Genomic DNA, 24,392 nt, shown 5'->3' with positions numbered 1-24,392 from the left:
AGGAGTTTTTATACTTGATATTGGTCATACTTACAAGTTGTTATACTGGATATCTGTCATATTGTCAATAAACAGGAGTCAATATACTTCATATGTCATACTGAACATTAAAAGGAGTAGTATAGCTGTCAAATTGTCAGTTACCAAGAGTCGATATACTGGATATCTGCAATGCTGACAATTAATTGGAGTCGTTTTACTTTATATCTGTCCCTATGACAATGCAATGTATTGTTATTTTTGGAATTTTGAAATATGATGAAGTCCTAGGCGAGTTGAAGAAACCTTTAAGTAAAATGTAGGTCACTGTGCTCGATTTCAAGATAATGTGTGCTGAAAATGATTATTGAATGAAATTTTGTAAAAAAGATAGACTGCGTGTTATTTTTTTTAGAGTATTAAGACCTTTAATTCTTCGTAATACATTGTTAAGATTTCATTTTTTTAATGCCGTGATAAGTGAAAATAAGAAATAAAAAACAGAGTATTGTCCCTGCTAAACGGCAAAGTGTAGGTTTCAGCTCGAGAGATCCCAGTGAAGACATTTTTTCCGTTAAAATCTTTAAGGAACAAAGTTTACAAAATGAAACAAAAATTGAAAATCTGATGCTCGTCATGGCGTATACTCAACCCTCATCTAAAGCTTAATTAAAATTTAAACCTTGCTTTTTAACAGATCTATTTACTGGACCGGCAACTTTCTTCATTTAGTAAGAAAATCTACAGTGCCGTTGCATGCATGTTGTCTGCTTGGGCTTGGAGTCCCCGCATGAACAGAATGATACAAACTTGGCGCCATGAAATAGCAAATAATGATTAAAGTGGCGTTAAAGACTAACAATAAATACATCAATCATTGTATATCTTAGACGTTTCCCACACAGATTATAGTTTTGCTAAAGACGAATCTATTTATTTGAAATTGAACTTGGCATTAGCAATTTTCCCGCATTGTGTAATGATGAATTCGGATAATACTGTAATATATTTGCCACTGGACATGAAAGAGTTTAACCTTTAATCGTTTTGAATAACAAGATTACTAGACGAATTTTAAAGCAGAAATTTAGGCAGCTATTTTAGTGGAAAGCAATAGATAATAGCGACCTCGTGTGGAATATTGTGAAACTATTTTATTCTAGATTTGTAAAACTTCTAGACTTGTCAAAATTCTTGATTTGTAACATGTTGATTTATAACTTATATTTTTTTTCTTAAGAAACGGAACTTCTCATTGGCTGACACGTAAAAATTACACAGACGCGATCTTACAAAACGTGACTCAAGCAAAGTAACTACATTTTACAAGTTAAGAACTGTAGAAATTCGTGTAACGAATGAAGAAAAAAGGTTAACAAATTAAGAAATTGTGTTAACACATTAAAAAATTGTGTTTACACATTAAAAATTTACATTTTCACAAATCAAGAAATGTAGAAATTCGCGTAACGGTGGTTGCATTTCACAAATTAAAAAATGTATATTGATGGCGGATATCCCTTTCATATCCATGAACATGGTTAAACAAAAAGATTTTATAAACAGGAATCTGATATTCAGTGGTTGTCGTCTGTTTATGTGGTTCCTTAGTGTTTCTCATTTTTTATAAAGATTAGAGCGTTGGTTTTCCCCTTTGCATGGTTTTACACTAGTAATTTTTGGAGTCCTTAATAGCTTGCTGCTTGATGAGAGCCTATATAGGCTCTGTGTTTTAGACCACACCTTGACCTATAATGGTTTACTTTTATAATTGTGACTTGGATGGAGAGTTGTCTCATTAGCACTCATACCTATATCTATGGTCTTACTTTTTAGTGCGCATATTGTAAATTCATATGCAAGAAAATATTGTATTTGATATTCTGGATCACAAGAGACTAAATATATCGTCAATATATTAAATATTCTTTATTATTAGCACTAAACATTGTCGATTAAAAATATTTGAACATAATTAAAACAAATACATGTATATCATTGTTACAGAAGTTCTCTTGTTTGATAAATAAGCACTACACTATACTAGAATATATTATTATGAGTTTATATAAAGTCAGTTTAGAACTTGTTTGCACTTTTCCGGATGACTGCTGCTGACTGACGTATTCTTTCACATGTAAACCAAACTCTTACATCTTGCATTTTAATGGTTAAGATCTTGGACATTTTCTTAATCTGTTCCCTTGTTGGATAAGGATGGTGGCGATGTTGGTTGAACCAGTCTCTCAGAACCATGACGTTTCTTGTATTGAGTGTGGATTGACAAGTAGGAGGATTAACCAGACTGTTGAGCTTTCGGTCTATTCTATACATAAGAAGTTGTCGTTGGTGGTTGTAGTACTGATTTATACGACAATGGTACTGTGGTGAAGACTCCATGACTGCAGTTAGTTTCTTCATTTCTATGTCGGCAGTTATGTTGTAATATTCTGAAAATAGTGCATCGATCCCTGTTGGGAAGTTTATCTCGTATGAATGTAGTCTGCTCTCCAGAAGTTCTGACTTTCTCTCAGTGCTGTCGTAGGATGGATCACAGATTATGCCGAAGACTGGATGGTAAGGTTCAGAAGGTGAGACGGTTTGCTTTACGGTCTCTGTGACTGATGGTATTGGTTGATTGTGCTGGTTTGTAGTGGTATTATTGACTGGTAAGATGTTCTTCATTCCCAGCATCTGTTCTATTGTTGTATTCCTGTTAATCTCAAATGGGAGTGGGGTCGGTCTGGGTAAGTTAAGCCATACGGAATTCATGTCTGCCATCTTGTTTAAAATTGTATGATAATACTGAGACGAGTGTTTTAGAGAATCTGATAATTCGAAAGAGATCATCGTCATTTTTATGCAGAAAACAAACAATACAGACCCAAGCTCAGAGAAATGCTATTATTTCATTGGTTATCGGGACTACTTTTATCTCGGTGTATCAAACATTCCGTCCGTTGAGTTAGCTTGTCCTTAAAACAACTGAATTCAGTTATTTACTCGATTTTTTAATTGATAATTGATGATTAAAAACATTAATTACCAATTGGAAAACATCTAAAGAATTTTAAGGGAAATAGTTAGTAATGTTAATTGAAAATCAGTTTTAAGAAAATGATTTGATAATTAATAAATAAAAAAAACTAGCAGAAAATAAATTAAAAGTCATTATTTGATATTAAGTTATTGAATTTAAATTTAGAACAAAGTGAAAAAGCTTAATCATCATAAATGTCAGACATTAACTGATTAAAATGGTCAAATGATTTCAAATTTTAAGGTAATACTATCATTAGTTATATTATATGATCTTATATCAAGCTTTTGAGTTTCAAAAAGTTCGAATTTAGAGTGTGACTGTCTAGCAAACATATATTTGTTTTCATAGTCATTTATCTTTAGTTAAATTTTCGACTTGAATAATGATCTTTAAATTTATGACCGATATGAAGTATTCTAAATTTAAATTCAATAACTTAATATCAAATAATGACTTTTAATTTATTTTCTGCTAGTTTGCCTAATTTATGCTGTGTCCCAAATAAATTTGCGTTTGCTATTTTTACGAGGTAAATTACTGCTGCTACGAAATACCGGGCACAGCAAATTTCAACTCCATTCAAAATTCAATTCACAGGACAATACGATAATATATATCATAGCAAAAATGATTGGACATCGCATAAAAGCTTACAAAGTAAAACTTATTCGCTATCCTGGATATCTGTCATACTGACCATTACAAAGAGTCGCTATACTAGATAGATGTCATGTTGTCCATTACCAGGAGTCGGAATACTTCATATTCGTCATACTGACCATTTAAAGGTGTCTGTATATAGCCCGAATAATTCAGTCTCTCCCCGTGATCGACTCTCCCACTGGCGAGGAGTGTAACCATCGTAGAGCAGTGAAATATAACGACTGAATTATTCGGGTTAGTTCGTATACTGGATATCTGTCATACTAACCATACCAGAAGTTATCATACTGGATATCTGTCAAATTGTCCATTACCAAAAGTAGTTATGCTGGATATCTGTCATATTGTCATTTACCAGAAGTCGCTGTACTGGATAGCTGTCATACTGACCTTTACAAAGAGTCGTTATACTTGATATCTGTCAAACTAACCTTTACAAAGAGTCTGTATGCTGGTTATCTGTCATACTGACCATTAATAAAAGTCATTATACTTGATATCTGTCATACTGACCATTAGTTGGAGTTGTTATACTGGATTTTTGTCATATTGTCCATTACCAGGAGTCTGTATACTGGATATCTGTCATACTGACCATTACAAAGAGTCGCTATACTGGATATCTGTCATACTGACCATTATTAGGGGTTGTTATACTGGATATCTGTAATATTGTCCAATACTAGGAGTTGGTTTACGGGATACCTGTCATACTGACCATTACAAAGAGTCTGTATACTTGATATATGTCATACTGATATTTACAAAGAGTCTGTATACTGGTTATCTATCCTACTTAACATTACCAGAAGTTGTTAAACTGGGTATCTGCCATACTAACAACTACCAGAAGTTGTTATACTGGATATCTGTTAAGTTGTCATTTTATCAAAAAACTAGTGCTGGGTTTATGTCATGTTGTCATTTACTATCAGTCGCTATACTGGAAATCTATCATACTGACCTTTACAAAGAGTTTGTATACTGGACATCTGTCATACTGACCTGAATAAAGAGTCGGTATACTAGATATTTGTCATACTGACCTTTACAAAGAGTCTGTATACTGGATATCTGTCATACTGACCTTTACAAAGAGTCTGTATAATGGATATCTGTCATACTGACCTTTACAAAGAGTCTGTATACTGGTTATCTATCATACTGACCAGTACTAAGAGTCGATATACTTGATATCTGTCATACTGACCATTACAAATAGCCTGTATACTGGATATCTGTCATACTGAGCATTACAAAGAGGTGCTATACTAGATATCTGTCTTACTGACCATTACCAGAAGTCGCTCTACTTGATATCTGTCATATTGTCCATTACAAGGAGTCGGTATACTGGATATCTGTCATATTGTCCATTACAAGGAGTCAGTATACTCTGTCATTTTGTTTATTACCAGGTGTCGGTAAACTAGATTGTCAATTACCAGGAGTTGTTTATTCTGGCAAATTCAAGTATTTAGCGATCCATGACACAAAATCAGTAAATGCAGAACACAAAAAATCACTCAAGAAGCAACGGAATGTTTCACTTTTATTACTGTTCTTCTTCTTAAAGCCACAGTGAGACCTTCAACACATATAACAGTGAGACCTTCAACACAGATAACAGTGAGACCTTCAACACAGATAACAGTGAGACCTTCAACACAGATAACAGTGAGACCTTCAACACAGATAACAAAAAAAGCTAGCACATCACTACAAGTTTCGGACGACCCCTTGTACCGCCTTATTCTATGCAAAATTGATTTTAATAGATTGTAAGATGCAACACCACCTTTGGTGTCCCTTATATAGGACACACAATAACTAACTAAAAAGTGCAAATGGAAATAATTTCTGAATAAAAAAAGAAGATGTGGTGCTATTGCCAACGAGAAAAATAAAATATCCACCGGAGTACATTAGCAACTATAGATCGCAGTACTAATTTTTTTTTATAGGAGTCGGTATCTGGATGTCATTCATATGGTCAATTACTAAGCGTCAGTAAACTGGATATCTGTCATACTGACCAATAAAAGGAGTCAGTATACTGTATATCTGTCATATTAGCAATTACCAGAAGTTTTTATACTGAATATCTGTCATACTGACTATAACTTAGAGTCGTTATACTGGATATCTGCCAAACTCACCATAAGCAGGAGTTGTTAAACTGGATATCTGTCATTTTCAGTATGACAGATATCCAGGAGTCGGTTAACTGGATATCTGTCGTACTGACCATTACCAAGAGTTGTTATGCTGGATATCTGTCAAATTATCAATTATCAACAATTGATATACTTGATATCTGTCATACTGACCATAACTAGGATTCGTTGTACTGGATATCTGCCATACTGATCTTTACCAGAAGTTGATATACTGGATATCTATCTTACTGACCATTACCAGAAGCCGTTTTACTGGATATCTGTCATATTATAAATTATCAAAAGTAGTAACACTGGATATCTGTCATACTGACCCCTACCAGAAGTCGGTTTACTGAATATTTGTCATACTAGCCATTACTATGAGTTGTTATATTAGATATCTGTCATATTATCAATTACCAAAAGTTGTAATACTGGATGTCTGTCATAATCAAGTCTTCGAGTCGGCTTACTGGATATCTGTCATACTGGATATTAATTGGAGTCGTTATACTTGATATCTGTCATAGTCACCATTACCAGGAGTTCTAATACTGGATATATGTCATATTATCAATTATCAAAAGCTATGATACTGGATATCTGTCATACTGACTATTACAAGGAGTTGTTATACTTGATATTGGTCATACTTACAAGTTGTTATACTGGATATCTGTCATATTGTCAATAAACAGGAGTCAATATACTTCATATGTCATACTGAACATTAAAAGGAGTAGTATAGCTGTCAAATTGTCAGTTACCAAGAGTCGATATACTGGATATCTGCAATGCTGACAATTAATTGGAGTCGTTTTACTTTATATCTGTCCCTATGACAATGCCATGTATTGTTATTTTTGGAATTTTGAAATACAAAGGAAGTCCTAGGCGAGTTGAAGAAACCTTTAAGTAAAATGTAGGTCACTGTGCTCGATTTCAAGTTAATGTGTGCTGAAAATGATTATTGAATGAAATTTTGTAAAAAAGATAGACTGCGTTTTTTTTGTTTTTTTTTAGAGTAGTAAGACCTATAATTCTTTGTAATACATTGTTAAGATTTCATTTTTTTAATGCCGTGATAAGTGAAAATAAGAAATAAAAAACAGAGTATTGTCCCTGCTAAACGGCAAAGTGTAGGTTTCAGCTCGAGAGATCCCAGTGAAGACATTTTTTCCGTTAAAATCGTTAAGGTACAAAGTTTACAAAATGAAACAAAAATTGAAAATCTGATGCTCGTCATGGCGTATACTCAACCCTCATCTAACGCTTAATTAAAATTTAAACCTTGCTTTTTAACAGATCTATTTACTGGACCGGCAACTTTCTTCATTTAGTAAGAAAATCTACAGTGCCGTTGCATGCATGTTGTCTGCTTGGACTTGGAGTCCCCGCATGAACAGAATAATACAAACTTGGCGCCATGAAATAGCAAATAATGATTAAAGTGGCGTTAAAGACTAACAATAAATACACCAATCATTGTATATCTTAGACGTTTCCCACACAGATTATAGTTTTGCTAAAGACGAATCTATTTATTTGAAATTGAACTTGGCATTAGCAATTTTCCCGCATTGTGTAATGATGAATTCGGATAATACTGTAATATATTTGCCACTGGACATGAAAGAGTTTAACCTTTAATCGTTTTGAATAAAAAGATTACTAGACGAATTTTAAAGCAGAAATTTAGGCAACTATTTTAGTGGAAAGCAATAGGTAATAGCGACCTCGTGTGGAATATTGTGAAACTATTTTATTCTAGATTTGTAAAACTTCTAGACTTGTCAAAATTCTTGATTTGTAACATGTTGATTTATAACTTGTATTTTTTTTCTTTAGAAACGGAACTTCTCATTGGCTGACACGTAAACATTACACAGACGCGATCTTACAAAACGTGACTCAAGCAAAGTAACTACATTTTACAAGTTAAGAACTGTAGAAATACGTATAACGAATGAAGAAAAAAGGTTAACAAATTAAGAAATTGTGTTTACACATTAAAAATTTACATTTTCACAAATCAAGAAATCTAGAAATTCGCGTAACGGTGGTTGCATTTCACAAATTAAGAAATGTATATTGATGGCGGATATCCCTTTCATATCCATGAGCATGGTTAAACAAAAAGATTTTATAAACAGGAATCTGATATTCAGTGGTTGTCGTCTGTTGATGTGGTTCCTTAGTGTTTCTCATTTTTTATAAAGATTAGAGCGTTGGTTTTCCCCTTTGCATGGTTATACACTAGTAATGTTTGGGGTCCTTAATAGCTTGCTGCTTGATATATAGGCTCTGTGTTTTAGACCACACCTTGACCTATAATGGTTTACTTATATAATTGTGACTTGGATGAAGAGTTGTCTCATTGGCATTCATACCTATATCTATGGTCTTCTTTTTTAGTGCGCATCAGTATTGTAAATTCATATGCAAGAAAATATTGTATTTGATATTCTGGACCACAAGAGACTAAATATATCGTCAATATATTAAATATTCTTTATTATTAGCACTAAACATTGTCGATTAAAAATATTTGAACATAATTCAAACAAATACATGTATATCATTGTTACAGAAGTTCTCTTGTTTGATAAATAAGCACTACAATATACTAGAATATATTATTATGAGTTTATATAAAGTCAGTTTAGAACTTGTTTGCACTTTTCCGGATGAATGCTGCTGACTGACGTATTCTTTCACATGCAAACCAAACTCTCACATCTTGCATTTCAATGGTGGAGATCTTGGACATTTTCTTAATCTGTTCCCTTGTTGGAAAAGGATGGTGGCGATGTTGGTTGAACCACTCTCGCAGAACCATGACGTTTCTTGTATTGAGTGTGGATTGACAAGTTGGAGGATTAACCAGACTGTTGAGCTTTCGGTCTATTCTATACATTAGTAGTTGTCGTTGATGGTTGTAGTACTGATTTATACGACAGTGGTACTGTGGTGAAGACTCCATGACTGCAGTTAGTTTCTTCATCTCTATGTCGGCAGTGATGTTGTAATATTCTGTAAATAGTGCATCGATCCCTGTTGGGAAGTTTATCTCGTATGAATGTAGTCTACTCTCTAGAAGTTCTGACTTCCTCTCTGTACTGTCGTAGGAGGGATCGCAGATTATGCCGAAGACTGGATGATAAGTTTCAGAAGCTAAGACGGGTTGTTTTACAGTCTCTGTGACAGATGCTGTTGGTTGAGTTTGCTGGTTAGTAGTGGTATTCTTGACTGGTAAGATGTTCTGAAGTCTCAACATCTCTTCTACTGTAGTATTCCTGCCAATCTCGAATGGCAATGGTGTATTTGGTAGGGGCAAGTTGAGCCATACGGAATTCATGTCTGCCATCTTGACTTTTTAAATAGTATTATAATACTGAGAGGAGTGTTTTAGAGAATCTGATAATTCGAACGAGATCGTCGTCATTTTTATGCAAAAAACAAACAATACAGACCAAGCTCATAGAAATTCTATTATTTCATTGGTTATCGGGACTACTTTTATCTTGATGTATCAAACATTCCTTTTGTTGACTTAGCTTGACCTTAAAACAACTTTAATTCAGTTATTTACTCGATTTTTTAATTGATAATTGATGATTAAAAACATTGATTACCAATTAGAAAACATCAAAGAATTCTAAAGAAAATAGTTGGTAATATTTATAAACTAATCAACAAATAAAATAATGGGATAATTAACAAACACGTTATTTATAACAATAACACTAACAACCACAGATGGAGAAAAAAAAAAAAAAAAAAACAACAAAAAAAACCAACAAAAAACAAAAACTAAAACAAAAAACATACAGCATTTTTCTTCTAGTTAAAAAATAGATGGAAAAGTATAGGGCAAAACCCGAAGTCTCAAAAACCAAATTTCTTAACCCCTTATAAAAGTTTAAAAAGAACATTCATTTGTTTTATAAGTTTTATTTCTATTTAAATTTAATAAAATAAGTTTAAACTAGTACAGGCTTAATAAGGCGCACCACCTGTAAACAAAGAGGGTCGCCTTGAATATATATTTATTTTCTTAAATTTTTATTTAAATGGAATTATCTATAAAGTAAAATATTACTATAATGGACTAATTCCAAATTTAGTTACCAGGGCGCAATTACCAATTGGTAAGTCGTCCACCAAAAACATATAACCGTAACAATTAGCCAAATAAGCAAAAAGTACATTACAAGTCATAATATAATACCTAGTTATTGCATCGAATTTAAATCTAAAAACAAATGACTAAAGCTTTTTCTTCGATTAAAGAATAACATCAATATAACACTGGGGTAAAGCTGATGACCGTAACTGCGTTTACGGTCATCCCAAGATGTCGGATAAAAATTAGGTCAGTTTCTGTACTGTCTGTTAACGTGTTTCTATATCATTTTTTTTTAAAAAGCATACATTGATACGATGTAAATTTATAAAAGATTCACACGGAAATCACCAATTACTACCAAGAAATGTGCATGAAACGGGAAATTCGATTTGAAAAAATCGCTAAGATGACCGTATATCATCATCAAAATATTTTCAAGATGACCGTAACATATAACAAGAATGACCGTGATTGGTAAAAAGATGACCGTAACTTGTAAAGGATGACCGTAACTTGTAAAGGATGACCGTAATTTGTAAAGGCTGACCGTAATTTGTAAAGGCTGACTGTAATTTATAAAGGATGATCGTTACTTTTAAAGGATGGCTGTCAATTCAAAGAAATATCCGTATTTGTATTCATAGTTTTGTAGAGTTCGTCTCGGTTAGCGGATATAAATATGTTTCATTAAATTCTTTTTAACTATTTGCCGTATTTTTGGTTCATGGCGATGATAGTAAATTGCATAGTTCTCGAAAACAATGAAATATTCATTGATAACGACGTTAACATTTTAATACAAATTGACAGCGATACGAAGAAAAGTTGAATAATTTCAAACATGAGTGTGTCCCTAGTACACGGATGCCTCATCTACACTATCATTTTCTATGTTCAGTGGATCATAAAAATGGGATTAAACTGTTAATTTGGCATTAGAATTAGAAAGATCATATCATACGGAAAATGTGTAGTAAGTTTCAATATAAAAAAGAAGATGTCGTATGATTGTCAATGAGACAACTGTCCACAAGAGACCAAAATGACACATACATTAACAACTATAGGTCACCGTACGGCCTTCAACAATGAGCAAAGCCCATACCGCATATAGTCAGCTATACAAGGCCCGATAAGACAATGTAAAACAATTCAAACGAGAAAAATAACGGCCTTATTTATATAAAAAAATGAACGAAAAACAAATATGTAACACATAAACAAACGACAACCACTGAATTACAGGCTCCTGACATGGGACAGGCACATACATAAATAATGAGGCGGGGTTAAACATGTTAGCGGGATCCCAACCCTTCCCCTAACCTGGGACAGTGGTATAACAGTACAACATAAGAACGAACTATAAAAATCAGTTGAAAAAGGCTTAACTCATCAGATTGACAAAAATGCAAGTAGACGTGGCCGGGTACTTATACATCCCGACAACAAAAAGACAGTAGGAACAGATCTGAGAGTACTCGCATATATCTGACAGCTAGTTCAAAGCCACTAACATCTAATAAAAAAATCATGCATCTAAGACTAAATTCAAGTTGACTTCAACGTTATCAAAAACTTCCTCGGTCAAGAATTTTAAGCTGAAGCTGGACATACGGACAAACGAACGGACGAACGGACGCACAGACCAGAAAACATAATGCCCATAAATGGAGCATAAAAAAACATTAATTAAACATTTGAATATCCGGTGATCGAGCCCATGTGTATGGTTCCAGAGGAAGCAGATTAAAATCTTAATTTGTCTTGATATATTAACAACATTTCTCTATATATATATATAAATTGACAAGGTTCCCCCTTGTGATACGCTATTCGTACAAGACTATTTTAAGGATCTATTTTGCTAGTTTGGTCGTATTATTTTAAAAAAAACATTTTCAAACAATATCAGTGGGTGTACATGCATTAGCATTTTTAAAAAGGTGTATTTATTATATGTCATTAAAAGGAATCCCTTGACTTTTAGGTAGGCTGTGCACCGCCTTTTTTTTTATTATACTAGTAAGGTGTCATTTAATCGCGCCTTTGTTGCATGTTTTCCCAACTTGTTCATGTGCATGTCTTGTTGCAAATTCATTTTAAAAATTAAACCCTCTACCGTAAACAAGAGTGCACACGCTGAAATGTCTCGCCTTCTTTACTAATCATTGATATTATGTTGATAGTCCTAAATATAAAGCTTTATTACAACTGTCACATAAACTTAACATTAACCAAGATAACTAAACAAAGATCAATGAACCATGAAAATGAATCAAAGTCAGATGAACCATGCCAGACAGACATGTACAGCTAACGATGCTTCCATACCACGAATATAGTTGACCCATTACTCATAGTTTAAGAAAAATAGACCAAAACACAAAAACTAAATACTGAGCAATGAACCATGAAAATGAGATCAAGGTCAAACAAAACCTGCGCTACGGACATATAGATCATAAAATATTTCCATACACCAAATATAGTTGACCTATTACATATAGTATTAGATAAAAAGACAAAACCTCAAAAACTTAACTTTGACCACTGAACCATGAAAATGAGGTCAAGGTCAGATGACATCTGCCCGCTAGACATGTACACCTTACAATCATTCCATACAACACATATAGTAGGCCTATTGCATAAAGTATGAGAAAACAGATCAAAACACAAAAACTTAACTATAACCACTGAACCATGAAAATGAGATCAAGGCCAGATGACATCTGCTCGTTGGACATGTACACCTTACAGTCCTTCCATACACCGAATATACTAGACCTATTGCTTATAGTATTTGAGATATGGACTTGACCACCAAAACTTAACCTTATTCACTGATCCATGAAATGAGGTCGAGGTCAAGTGAAAACTGTCTGACTGGCATGAGGACCTTGCAAGGTACGCACATACCAAATATAGTTATCCTATTACTTATAATAAGAAAGAATTCACAATTACAAATGGTCACAGAACCATGAAAATGAGGTCAAGGACATAGGACATGTGACTGACTGACGGAAACTTCTTAACATAACACATCTATATACAAAGTATGAAGCATCCAGGTCTTCAACCTTCTAAAATATAAAAGTTGCAGGCTCGACAAAAAGATGCATATCGTGAACTATTTATTTGAAGCACGTCTTATTTTCTTCTACCTAGAATAATACTCTCATATAAATAAGTTTATACCAACACAATTAATCATTTGATACAAAAAAAAAGGTAGATATATAAATACGGATATTTCTTAAAATTGACGGTCATCCTTTAAAAGTTACGGTCATCATTTATAAATTACGGTCATCTTAAAACCAATTACGGTCACCCTTGTTCTGGGTAGTCATTAGTGATTTCCGTGTGAATCTTTTATAAATTGACATCGTATCAACATATGATTTGTAAAGAATATGATATAGAAACACTTTAACAGACAATACAGATACTGACCTAATTTTTCATCCGACATCTTGGGATGACCGTGAATGCAGTTACGGTCATCAGCTTTACCCCAGTGAATAAGAGATCAAAATAAAAAGCATCAACTTTTGTTTTGTTTAAAAAAATCCGAATTTAGAGTTTAAAACAGAAGAAATTTATGTCAAGAACTTTTTTCTCGACATAATCTGATTAGGTTTGATTGAAGGAGGTAAACATTTAGCTTAAATTATAACAAGTGGAGGTCTAAAAATAAGTCAATCTTTAATATTTTTTTTTAAATCACCTAAATAATGATCTTTTATTTTAACTGTGTCCCAAAACATTTGCGTTTGCTAGTTCTACTTACTATTTTCACTAGGTAAATTACCACTGCAACGAAATATAGATATCAGCAAACAACTCCATTGTAAATTCAAATACGAAAAGTATTATAGTTTGATTCAGGCAAATTCAAGCACATATAAACAAAAATCACAAGACAATAGTGTAATCGGAAGTAATATCTGTATAAAATATGGAGATGTGGTTTTCTTGCCAACGAGATAACTGAACTAAATATTAGCAACTGTAAGTCGTAGAACGATAGTCATATCTTCTTTTTTAATTTTTTTTTTAAAGGAATCAGTATCTGGTCAGTCATATGATCAATAACTGTGAGTCAGTATACTGGATATCTGTCGTTTTTACCATTACTTAAAGTCGTCATACTGGATATCTTTTATACTGATAGTTACCAGAAGTGGGTATACTGGATATAAAATTATGTCAAATTATCCATTACCAGCAGGAGTTTATTTACCAGATATCTGTCAAATTGTCATTTACAAGGAGTTGGTTTATCACATATTTGTTACGAATACGTTGGGTTTTGCATTTGAATAACCTCAAAATTTTACCTGTTATGTTTCATTAAATTGATATAATTTAATTTGTTTTCCTCTTTTCTGTAGAACTTAAAATATGTGATAAAAAGATTTTAACATGTCTTTTCCATATATAGGCCCTGGTATCATCCCTTGACACATATTGGCCTTGGCTAAAGCCTCGGTCAGATAGGGGAGTCTCGGGATGATACCAGGTCCAATATGGAAAAGGGCATTCTTATAATCTATACATATGTCATATTGTCTATTACCAGAAGTTGTTATATTTTATAATTGTCATATTGTCCATTACCAACAGGAGTTGTAATACTGGATATCTGTCATATTGTCAATTACCAGGAGTCGGTATACTGGATATCTGACATATTGTCAATTACCAGGAGTCGGTATACTGGATATCTGACTGTCATATTGTCAATTACCAGGAGTCGTAATACTGGATATCTGTCCGGCATATTGTTAATTAACAGGAGTCGTAATACTGGATATCTATCGGGCATATTGTCAATTACCAGGAGTCGTAATACTGGATATCTGTCGGCATATTGTCAATAACCAAGAGTCGTTTTACTGGATATCTGTCGGGCATATTGTCAATTACCAGGAGTCGTTATACTGGATATCTGTCAGGCATATTGTCAACTACCAGGAGTCGTAATACTGGATATCTGTCATATTGTCAATTACCAGGAGTCGTTATACTGGATATCTGTCAGGCATATTGTCAATTACCAGGAGTCGTTATGTCATATTGTCTCATTGGAAATCATACCAAATCTTTTTTATAATTAAGAAAATAAGTTAAATCCATAACCAAAAGAGAAAATGACGATAAGACCAACAATATTCTATAAAACACTACACTGATAACTATACCTTAGCAACACGACCCTCACCATAAAAAAACCAACACTAGAATGCCTTTGGGTGATCCAGAAGGCGTAATAGATCCTGCTTCACACTGAATTTGAAATAGTTTCATGATGTATTGTCATTTTTCAAATTTTGTTGAAGAAAAACACTAAGTAAAATGTAGGTCACTGTGCTCGATTTTGGGGATTTTGGGGACTTTTATAGCTGACTATGCAGTATTGTTTTTGCTCATTGTTGAAGACGACATACTAGTTGTGAAATTCTTTGTCATTTGATCTCTTGTGGAGAGAGAGTTGTATCATAGGCAATCATACAATATGATAATATTTAGGCCCGGATAATCCTGAACTTTGAAGTTGTCTTTGAACCATTATTGTATTACTTTTTTGTCCATTAGCATGTTTATATGCTAATGGAATTTGATAAACTGGCTAATGATAGATTTCAAACAAACAGAACTAGAAACTTGGGTCAATTTGACATGTTCAGCTATTTAGTAAGAATTAGTGTTTTAACTACTGAATTTAAAACAGAGTTATACTATAATTGCTCATAATACAAAGGAATAACTGCACAAAAAAAACCTGTCAAATTTATTTAAGAACTTGTTTTAAACAAGGGCTACACTCATAATATAACAGATTTTCATACTTTCACACATATGTGTACATAACTTATAGACTAATGTAACTTGCAACTTTTGCTATTAAGTTTAATTTCTAAAAATTGAAATTACAAAACATTCCTAAATTTCTAATCTATAGACCTACGGTACCTATTGATACACCGTTATAATCCGAAACGATAGGTACCCGGTTGTAGACTAGAACTTATGAGGGATTAATCATACTTATCAAAACAGCCAGTTCTTAGCCATTTTGTTGTCACTTGAATTCGTGTTAGAGTGAAATATTTCGATGAAAAACATGATAAAGCTCTGATTTGATATGCTTCGATGTACCAATAAATTGCCTTTTAAATTGGATATACAATGTATATAATTCAACCCATCAATTTTGTTCTCTTGGTCCAAATCTTAGCTCCTAAAGTCTTTAAGTAATCTTAAACACAATCAATCTAAAATAATTAAAACTTATAAAATTAAAATCATTTTGTGGGAAATATGTTATGATCAACTCGCCATATCCCTGACTATTGGATGGTTGTTATATTTTTAGCAGCTAGTCAACTTCATTAATGAATTAATCATGTACAAGTGTTTATTTTGACAGAATTGTCAAAACTCATGATGATTGCACTCAGTAATAACATAATGTATCAAAATAATACACAGATAAGATACAAGGATTCGTTCTGATGGCTCAAACCCAAATTAGGTTTCTATGTAAACCAATATCATTGCTGCAATGCGGTTACGAGATATCGCGAGATTACCTGTGACATAACCCACAATGCAACACAAAGATCGTCTGCTTGGCAAGACAGCAGATAATAAGAAACAATCTTTGATAAGAGAGATCAGTGAGAGGTAGCTGGAAGCTAATGATGAAGATCAGAGGGAATGCTTAAGTTTCCATGGTAACATAACAAAAAAGGAAAAAAATATCAGTCAGAACAATTTGTCGATATATACACAAGTGCTATTATATAAACTAGTCTGTTATAAAAGTCACTCACACAGTCTCTCAGAATATCACAAACTGATAACTGTTTAAATTATCCGGAAAACATTCGTTCGGAAAACTGGTTAGAAAACCGATTATATGTTAAAACCAAAAATAGGAATATGAGTTTTCTCTTCACAAATCACTTCCGGGTAGTCCATCAGTTGTCGTTTGGTAATTATAATTATAATCCATTCTCTTTTGATTACGACCTGGATATGTACCATAATTATTATTTTCAGTCGTCACACGTTTAACGGATTTTTGAGTTTTTCTTGAAGTACTGGTTTGTGTGGGTCCAGTATTCCAAGCACGAATTTTTCTATTGTAATTATCCGTTTTCGTAGGCAATGGAGGTGGCGGTGGTGGTTCTTGTCTAGAAGTCCGTTGCGGGTAACTCTCTTCCTGCGTATACGTCTGGGTTTCTGTACCTAAAAATAACAAAATTGTTCTTATTAATAAAATACTAGTAATTAAGATGTGTGCAATTATTTAAATATTAAACAATACTTTTATTTCCTGATTCTTTTTTTTTCAATATTGGTGTTGTTTTATACACTTTTTAGGTGTATATTTATATTCATACTCATAAACAATGCGTATTAAATTTTTGGATGTTTTACTGTATCTCATGCATGATAAATTACCGACAAATTGTGGTAATGGGTATAAGGTGGAACCATCAAAGGTTTCAAGTTTTCTCTATTGATAAGAATAGGTATAGAAGGATAACGCTGTTCATAAAGGGCAAGCAACGCACCATTTTAGGATGCTAACTATGTATATATATATATATCCTTTAATACGAACATTGCATTCTGAACATGCCGTTATTTTATCATTATACATGCAGGGTCTATCAAAATGGCTGTCTTGAATGTTATGTAAATTTAACAAAAATGTGTATGGAATAACTTGTGTTCATAACTTTTGAAGAAAGGTTGATGTTATGATTTGATTTTTTTAGCAAAGAATAGTTTAATCTATGAAATATGATGGCAAAATTAACATACATCATAGTATTTACCCAAAATACGATTCATCAGTATAAATAAATACAAAATCAAATCAATAACTAAGTGAATTGTTTTGACGCATCTCGTCTTGCTTTAATCTGTTCTATGCACGTCAAAATTTGGTGTACTCAGTTGTTCAGTATCACTGTATAATTCTTATTTATAGGAAATGTTTTAAGAGCAGTTGCATGTTTATAAAGGTGAGAAATTTAATTCTGTAAGATTTGGTGGCCTTCGGCTGCTTTCTGCTCTTTTGTCGGGTTGTTGTCTCTTTGACACACTCCCCAATCCATTCTTAATTTTATTACTAAGACTACCACAATTCTGCTATTTTGAGAAACAAAACTAGAGTAGAACATATTAACCACCATGTGTGCCAATTTGTAACGAACATAGATGAGTCGGATAGAAATCGACCTTGTGCAAGTGCACGTATACATGTATGACTAATATAGTGCACAAACTAAACCATAACTTATGCTTATACTCAACGTCATCAGTCAAAATTAACCTAGGATGGTATTTAAACCCTCTTTAGACAACCTCAGCTGTATTTGGACCTTTTTTAAAGTTTGATTGATAAGTCTCTTGTAGAAGAATCGCGCATTTGACGTACACAGTTTAGTAAATGTATAATGTAGAACAGCGCGCCATATATCTAGGATATATACCCGATTTTAATAACAACAAGGGGTCACAAGTTCCCGATTCGCTCACCTGTCAAAGTTTTGTAGTGTTTAATTTCTACCTATAGAAATAATGGTAAACAAGAATGTGTCCAAAGTACACGGATGCCCCACTCGCATTATCATTTTCCATGTTCAATGGACCGTGAAAATGGGTAAAAAATCTAATTTGGCCTTAAATGTAAAAAGATCAACCAAAAGGGAACATGTGTACTAAGTTTCAAGTTGATTGGACTTCAGCTTCATCAAAAACTACATGTACCTTGACCAAAAACTTTAACCTGAAACTCGTACTTTTAATTTCTATGTTCAGTGGACCATGAAAATGGGGTCAAAAGTTTAATTTTGTTTTAAAATAAGAAAGATCATATCATAAGGAACATGTGTACTAAGTTTCAAGTTGATTGGACTTCAGCTTCATCAAAAACTACCTTGACCAAAAACTTTAATCTGAAGTGGGACGAACGGACGGACGGAAGGACGCACAGACCAGAAAACATTATGCCCCTCTACTATCGTAGGTGGGTCATAAAAAACAACTTCATACAAGGCCAATAACCGATATACTAGTAGTCATTCAGTGATTTCCGTAATATCTTCATATTTATATCTTGCATTGCGCATTGCTTTCGTTTTTGCTTTAGACAGCTTTCAACTATATATATATATATGATCTACTATAGTTTCATAGGACATGTGTTTCTCCTTAAAAGGGTCAATTGAAAATTCTGGTTGTGTTGACTTATTTGGCTTAACATTTTTACCATTATTGATTTCAATTTATCTATTAAAACTCCCGGAAAAACATGCCAAAATGAGTAAAATCGTCATCAAGGGCAATAACTCCAATAAGGGGTAGATTGACGATTTTATCCAAGTATCCAAGTGATCCATTTTGAGAACTAGTACTAGCTTATTTAGCATTCTGATTAAAACACAAAGTGGGTAGAAATCGCCTTTTAAAAGACCAATAACATATAATTATCCTAAAGACGATTTCAGTTACACGGCCGACACTCGGCTAACCGAGAGATTGGTCGGTTAATCTATATTGAGTATGCGGCTATATCGGCAGTAGGTCTGTTAATCGGGTTGGCTAAAGTCTGTTAATCAGGTGTTATCGAAAAAATCATTGAAAGTTCAGCATGTTTCATTGTATAACTTTCTAAATATATTTTCATCATAAAAAGTATTCATGTCTAACAAAACAATTCAATGTACTGAATTCAGTGGTGTAATTATTACTAGAACACACCCGCGATATCGCGGGCATTCAAAGCGTAGTTTAAAGTATGTAAAGTGTTGTTGGAAGAATTTTGTAAAATATTTAATGACTGGAGAATTTCAGCAAAAGTATCATAAGTCATAGGTTATTGGGGACAGGAAAATGCTTTTTTTTTTATCCCTCCTCCTTTATTTCCAATATTCCCATTTTTTGGTTTTCTATCAATTTCAATATGAACATACATTTAGTATGTTATGAACATTCAAGTAAGGAGCCTGTAATTTAGTGGTTGTTGTTTGTTTATGTGTTACATATTTGTTTTTCGTTCATTTTTTTGTACAGAAATAAGGCCGCTAGTTTTCTGGTTTGAATTGTTTTACATTGTCAGTTCGGGGCCTTTTAAAGCTGAGTATGGGCTTTGCTCGTTGTTGAAGGTCGTATGGGCTTTGCTCGTTGTTGAAGGTCGTACGGTAACCTATAATTGTTAATATCTGTGTCATATTGGTCTCTTGTGGAGAGTTGTCTCAACATGGCAATCATACCACATCTTCTTTTTTTGTAATCAATGATTTTTGTAAAAGATTTAATGACTTGAGAATTTCAGAAAAGGTATCAAAAGTTCACATGAATATTTTTAGCGCTTATCTGTATATTATGAGCATTCATTACTATATGATAAATATAGTGTACATGTATTTACTTTACTAATCGATCCATAGTGGTCATTGATATAGTATACAGACCCTCTCTATTTAATAAACTCTGTGACTGCCGTGGATAGTAAATGTACAAGTGTAATTTTATGTCCACTGTAATTAATTTTGTCATATTAACGTTTTGATTATCGTCTGTTAAAGTCATCAAGTCAAATAGCCATCCTGCTATAAGAGATTAACATAGCATGTTCTCCAAGGTCACGTAGTAAATACTTTTATTTGATTTATATGTTTTATTTTTGTAAACAAAGAGTTGGAGAATATTTGGAGATTATTTAGGTCAGTTGGAGAATATTTGGAGAATATTTAGGTCAGTTGGAGAATATTTGGAGAATATTTGGAGATCATAGGTATATAAGAGCCCTTAGAAGTTTTAGTGTGGATGAAATTGAAGTTGAGAAAGGAACTATATAATACATTATGAAACGTTAAAAAGATTTTATTATGGTGGTCAGTTTTTAGCCGATTTTGGGAGAATTTATAGATTCTTAGAAAGTTGTGTCATTACTATTCAACTGTATGCATTTTTGATATTTTGTCCGCTCAGACTGTTGCGTGGTTTAGAACACTATGCCTGTGGCGTTTTTCTTTGGGGTGTACAGTATTGGACACTGTTGCCGATTTTGATGCGGAGTTGTAATGAAATCCATTTGTAATGTGTGAAAGTAATGTGCCAATGAATATTTGAACTATACATTTTGTAAACTGTATATATAATGTAAATAGTGTCCTGGAATGGAATTTTAATAAATAGATTAGTGAATTTACTTGTATATTTCTTTGAAAACAATACTACAGATTATTGGATTATTTGTTTTCGAATTCTCTGTGATTTCAATATACCCGGCCTGACCAGAAAGTTTGATGTAACTCGACCGCCATGGCATAAACTTGAAAATGATAGCAGATAGAATTCTGAAAATACACTTTATTCTTTGTATATGTACGTTCAAAGTATACAGAAAAACGCAAACCGGAAGTCTAATCTTACTTAAAATTTCGTCCAATGACGGGACAATATCCGGATGCCTTTTTTCTCGTTTTTCTCCAAAATTAAGTCAATCTGAATAATCATATGAATGGATGACAAATGGCACTATGCACTGTACCTATAGGACACAGAGGCGTGTTGATCAATTAATTGTGGAAAGAAGAGAAGCGACACCCAAAATGAGGTCTTCTCGTTTAATAGTATAGATATTTCTAGCTTCGATGTACGATCTATAAAATGAAAAGGCAGGTTACTCATCAGTAAATTTATACACATTTTACACACACAAAATGTACACAAAATGACACTTGGGTTGAATTTACTTGCATGCACTATTTTGAACATCGAAAAAAGACAGGCATTATGAGTGTTAACCAAATTGATATCATTTTGTGAAAAATCTACACGAAAATCTGTATTTTGGTGACATAAATCAATCTTTATTAAAAACCTGGTCTGTTAATGGGTCAGATGTATAAAACCCGGTCTGTTAATTAGTCTGTTAAGAGTTATGAATGACAATAAAAGTATAATTTTATTACTTTATGGTGTGTTCATTTGGTAGGCTCAAGACGAGCGGCTAAAATATACGGAAACAACACTTGAGCAATGGAACATAAAATATATACGGAAACAAAACATGAGCAATGGAATATAAAATATACGGAACAAAACACATGAACAATAACAATGTAGGCAATAGATATTGAAAATTGATAAAAATGGTTTCAAAAAGTGTTAAATTAAAGTAAAATTGATTTTATCCGAGAACGGTCGCATATATATCATGTGGATTCTGTTTAATTGTCATGAATGACACCAATTTGTCATCTACATTGGTAACCAGTATATAAATCAGAGATTAACGTCGTAATGTAACTAAACATCAGTATATTGGGATGCCTAAATATAAAGAATAGAGAAAGAATAATGGGTAAGATAAATAAAATGTAGAGAAAAGTAGCATAACCATTTAAAGAATACAGAAATAAACAACACCCCCCAATCCGTACCCTCATGGTATACACGAGAATCTGGATGGAGATACAGAATACAAAATAAAAGATAAGGACAGAAGAGAGTGATGCATTGCTAAAAAAGAGAAGAAAACAAATTGTTTAAGAATAAAGACATGAAACCCCCCTGGGTGTTGAAACAGTAACGGATTGCGATGTACTCATATTGGTGACAAATGCTTGACGTTTACATGTGGACACCTGCAGTTCTCCTCTGCACATATGTAGAAAAGGAACTAAACGGAATAAAATGAATTAAATTTTAATACAACCAAATGTAGCTGCATTCGCTCCTTTCCATTTACTTCTTTAGAATGATTTGTAAACAACAGATGATTAAGTAATACAAGAAAAAAAAAACAATTGGATGATGCTGAGGAATTAGGATTAAGGTGGTACCGAACACTTTCACTAAAATCAATGTGGTTCGTTTAATTTGGATAAAATTTTGACAAAGTATTTAATTTGAACCTTTAACAGAAATATAAAAATTTCAAAAAATTTGAACCAACCGTTTTGTCAGAAAAATTAACTGGTTATATAGCAGTTTGACAAACACCAATTTTGATCTTCGAGAAGCTTATTATTCCATTTACAACACAACGTAATTTAAAAAAACGTATCACTGACTTTACAGAGTTATCTCCCTGTAGTGTTGGGTACTACCTAAACGTCCAGTGACAAATTTCATGTGCATATGAAAACGACAACACGTTATATATGTACCCTGTGTTGTATTAGAAAGACACGTTCAATCGGATTTGAGAACATGCTACTTTGAGCAGACACAAAAATTAAGGCTGATTGAAATCGTTAATAATAAATTCATGCATATTCCAGCGACCAACCCAGATCACGCTATATTGAAGTGACACACTCTTGAGTAAAATGCAAAGAAAGTCAAAATAAAAATGCTTTTACTGGAAGGATAGTGTTGCATCGTATTATTATTTTTTGTCGAGCCTTCGACTTTAGTCGAAAAAGCGAGACTAAGCGATCCTACATTCCGTCGTCGTCGGTGTCGTCGTCGTCGGTGTCGTCGTCGTCGGCGGCGTCCACAAATATTCACTCTGTGGTTAAAGTTTTTGAAATTTTAATAACTTTCTTGAACTATACTGGATTTCTAACAACCTTGGACAGAAGCTTGTTTATGATCATATTAAGATAGTATCCAGAAGTAAATTTTGTAAAAACAAAATTCCATTTTTTCCGTATTTTACTTATAAATCATGGACTTAGTTTGTTCTGCGGGGAAACATTACATTCACTCTGTGGTTAAAGTTTTTAAAGTTTTAATAACTTTCTTAAACTATCCTTAGTTTGTACCAAACATGGACAGAAGTTTGTTTATGATCATAAGATAGTATCGAGAAGTAAATTTTGTAATTAAGTAAATCCATTTTTTTCCGTATTTTACTTATAAATCATGGACTTAGTTTTTCTGCGGGGAAACATTACATTCACTCTGTGGTTAAAGTTTTTAAAAATTTAATAACTTTCTAAAACAATCCTGGGTTTGTACCAAACTTGGACAGAAGCTTATTTATGATCATAAGATAGTATCCAGAAGTAAATATTGTAAAAAGATAACTCCATTTATTCTGTATTTTACTTTTAAATGGACTTAGATTTTCTTCCAGTTAACATTACATACAGTCTGCAGTTAAAGTTTTCAAAACATTTATTAGATTCATTCACTATCCTAAATTTTTACTAAACTTACAATCATAAGATAGTATCAAGAGGAATATTTTTATTGATTTTTTTCCTCATTTTTGTTGAGCCTGCGATTTACAGCAAAAGTAGGCGAGACACTGGGTTCCGCGGAACCCTTACAATATTTTTTTTTACTCAAGAACATCTCATTTTTAACATTTTCAATGGGAAAATATAAAGGTAGCACAACTATGTTCGTGGCTAAATAACTCTTA

At 33.0% G+C, this 24,392-nt stretch overlaps 3 protein-coding genes across 3 annotated transcripts in view; all 3 read right to left on the bottom strand.

The window, feature by feature from the left end:
- Positions 1-2,058: 2,058 nt before the first annotated feature.
- Positions 2,059-2,760, bottom strand: LOC139489947 (Iroquois homeobox protein 6a-like). The gene has a single exon (XM_071276796.1). It carries the CDS (start codon positions 2,758-2,760, stop codon positions 2,059-2,061), a length of 702 nt encoding a protein of 233 aa, XP_071132897.1.
- A 5,749-nt stretch (positions 2,761-8,509) lies between these two features.
- LOC139489946 (Iroquois homeobox protein 6a-like) lies at positions 8,510-9,214 on the bottom strand. The gene has a single exon (XM_071276795.1). It carries the CDS (start codon positions 9,212-9,214, stop codon positions 8,510-8,512), a length of 705 nt encoding a protein of 234 aa, XP_071132896.1.
- Positions 9,215-15,766: 6,552 nt separating this feature from the next.
- The window catches only part of LOC139488280 (uncharacterized), a 32,107-nt gene continuing 23,481 nt past the window's right edge, over positions 15,767-24,392 (bottom strand). The window contains exon 6 of the mRNA XM_071273782.1: positions 15,767-17,242. Within this exon, the coding sequence (XP_071129883.1) occupies positions 16,947-17,242 (296 nt within the window). The 3' untranslated portion in view covers positions 15,767-16,946. The remainder of the gene's footprint in view (positions 17,243-24,392) is intronic.

This window comes from Mytilus edulis, chromosome 9 (assembly GCF_963676685.1).
Source record: "Mytilus edulis chromosome 9, xbMytEdul2.2, whole genome shotgun sequence".
NCBI classification, from domain to species: Eukaryota; Metazoa; Mollusca; class Bivalvia; order Mytilida; family Mytilidae; genus Mytilus; species Mytilus edulis.
This window is presented reverse-complemented; position numbering and strand designations above follow the sequence as displayed.

Coding starts and splice junctions, on each gene's coding strand:
- LOC139489946 (XM_071276795.1), bottom strand. CDS start 9,214: ATGGCAGACATGAATTCCGTATGGCTCAACTTGCCCCTACCAAATACA.
- LOC139489947 (XM_071276796.1), bottom strand. CDS start 2,760: ATGGCAGACATGAATTCCGTATGGCTTAACTTACCCAGACCGACCCCA.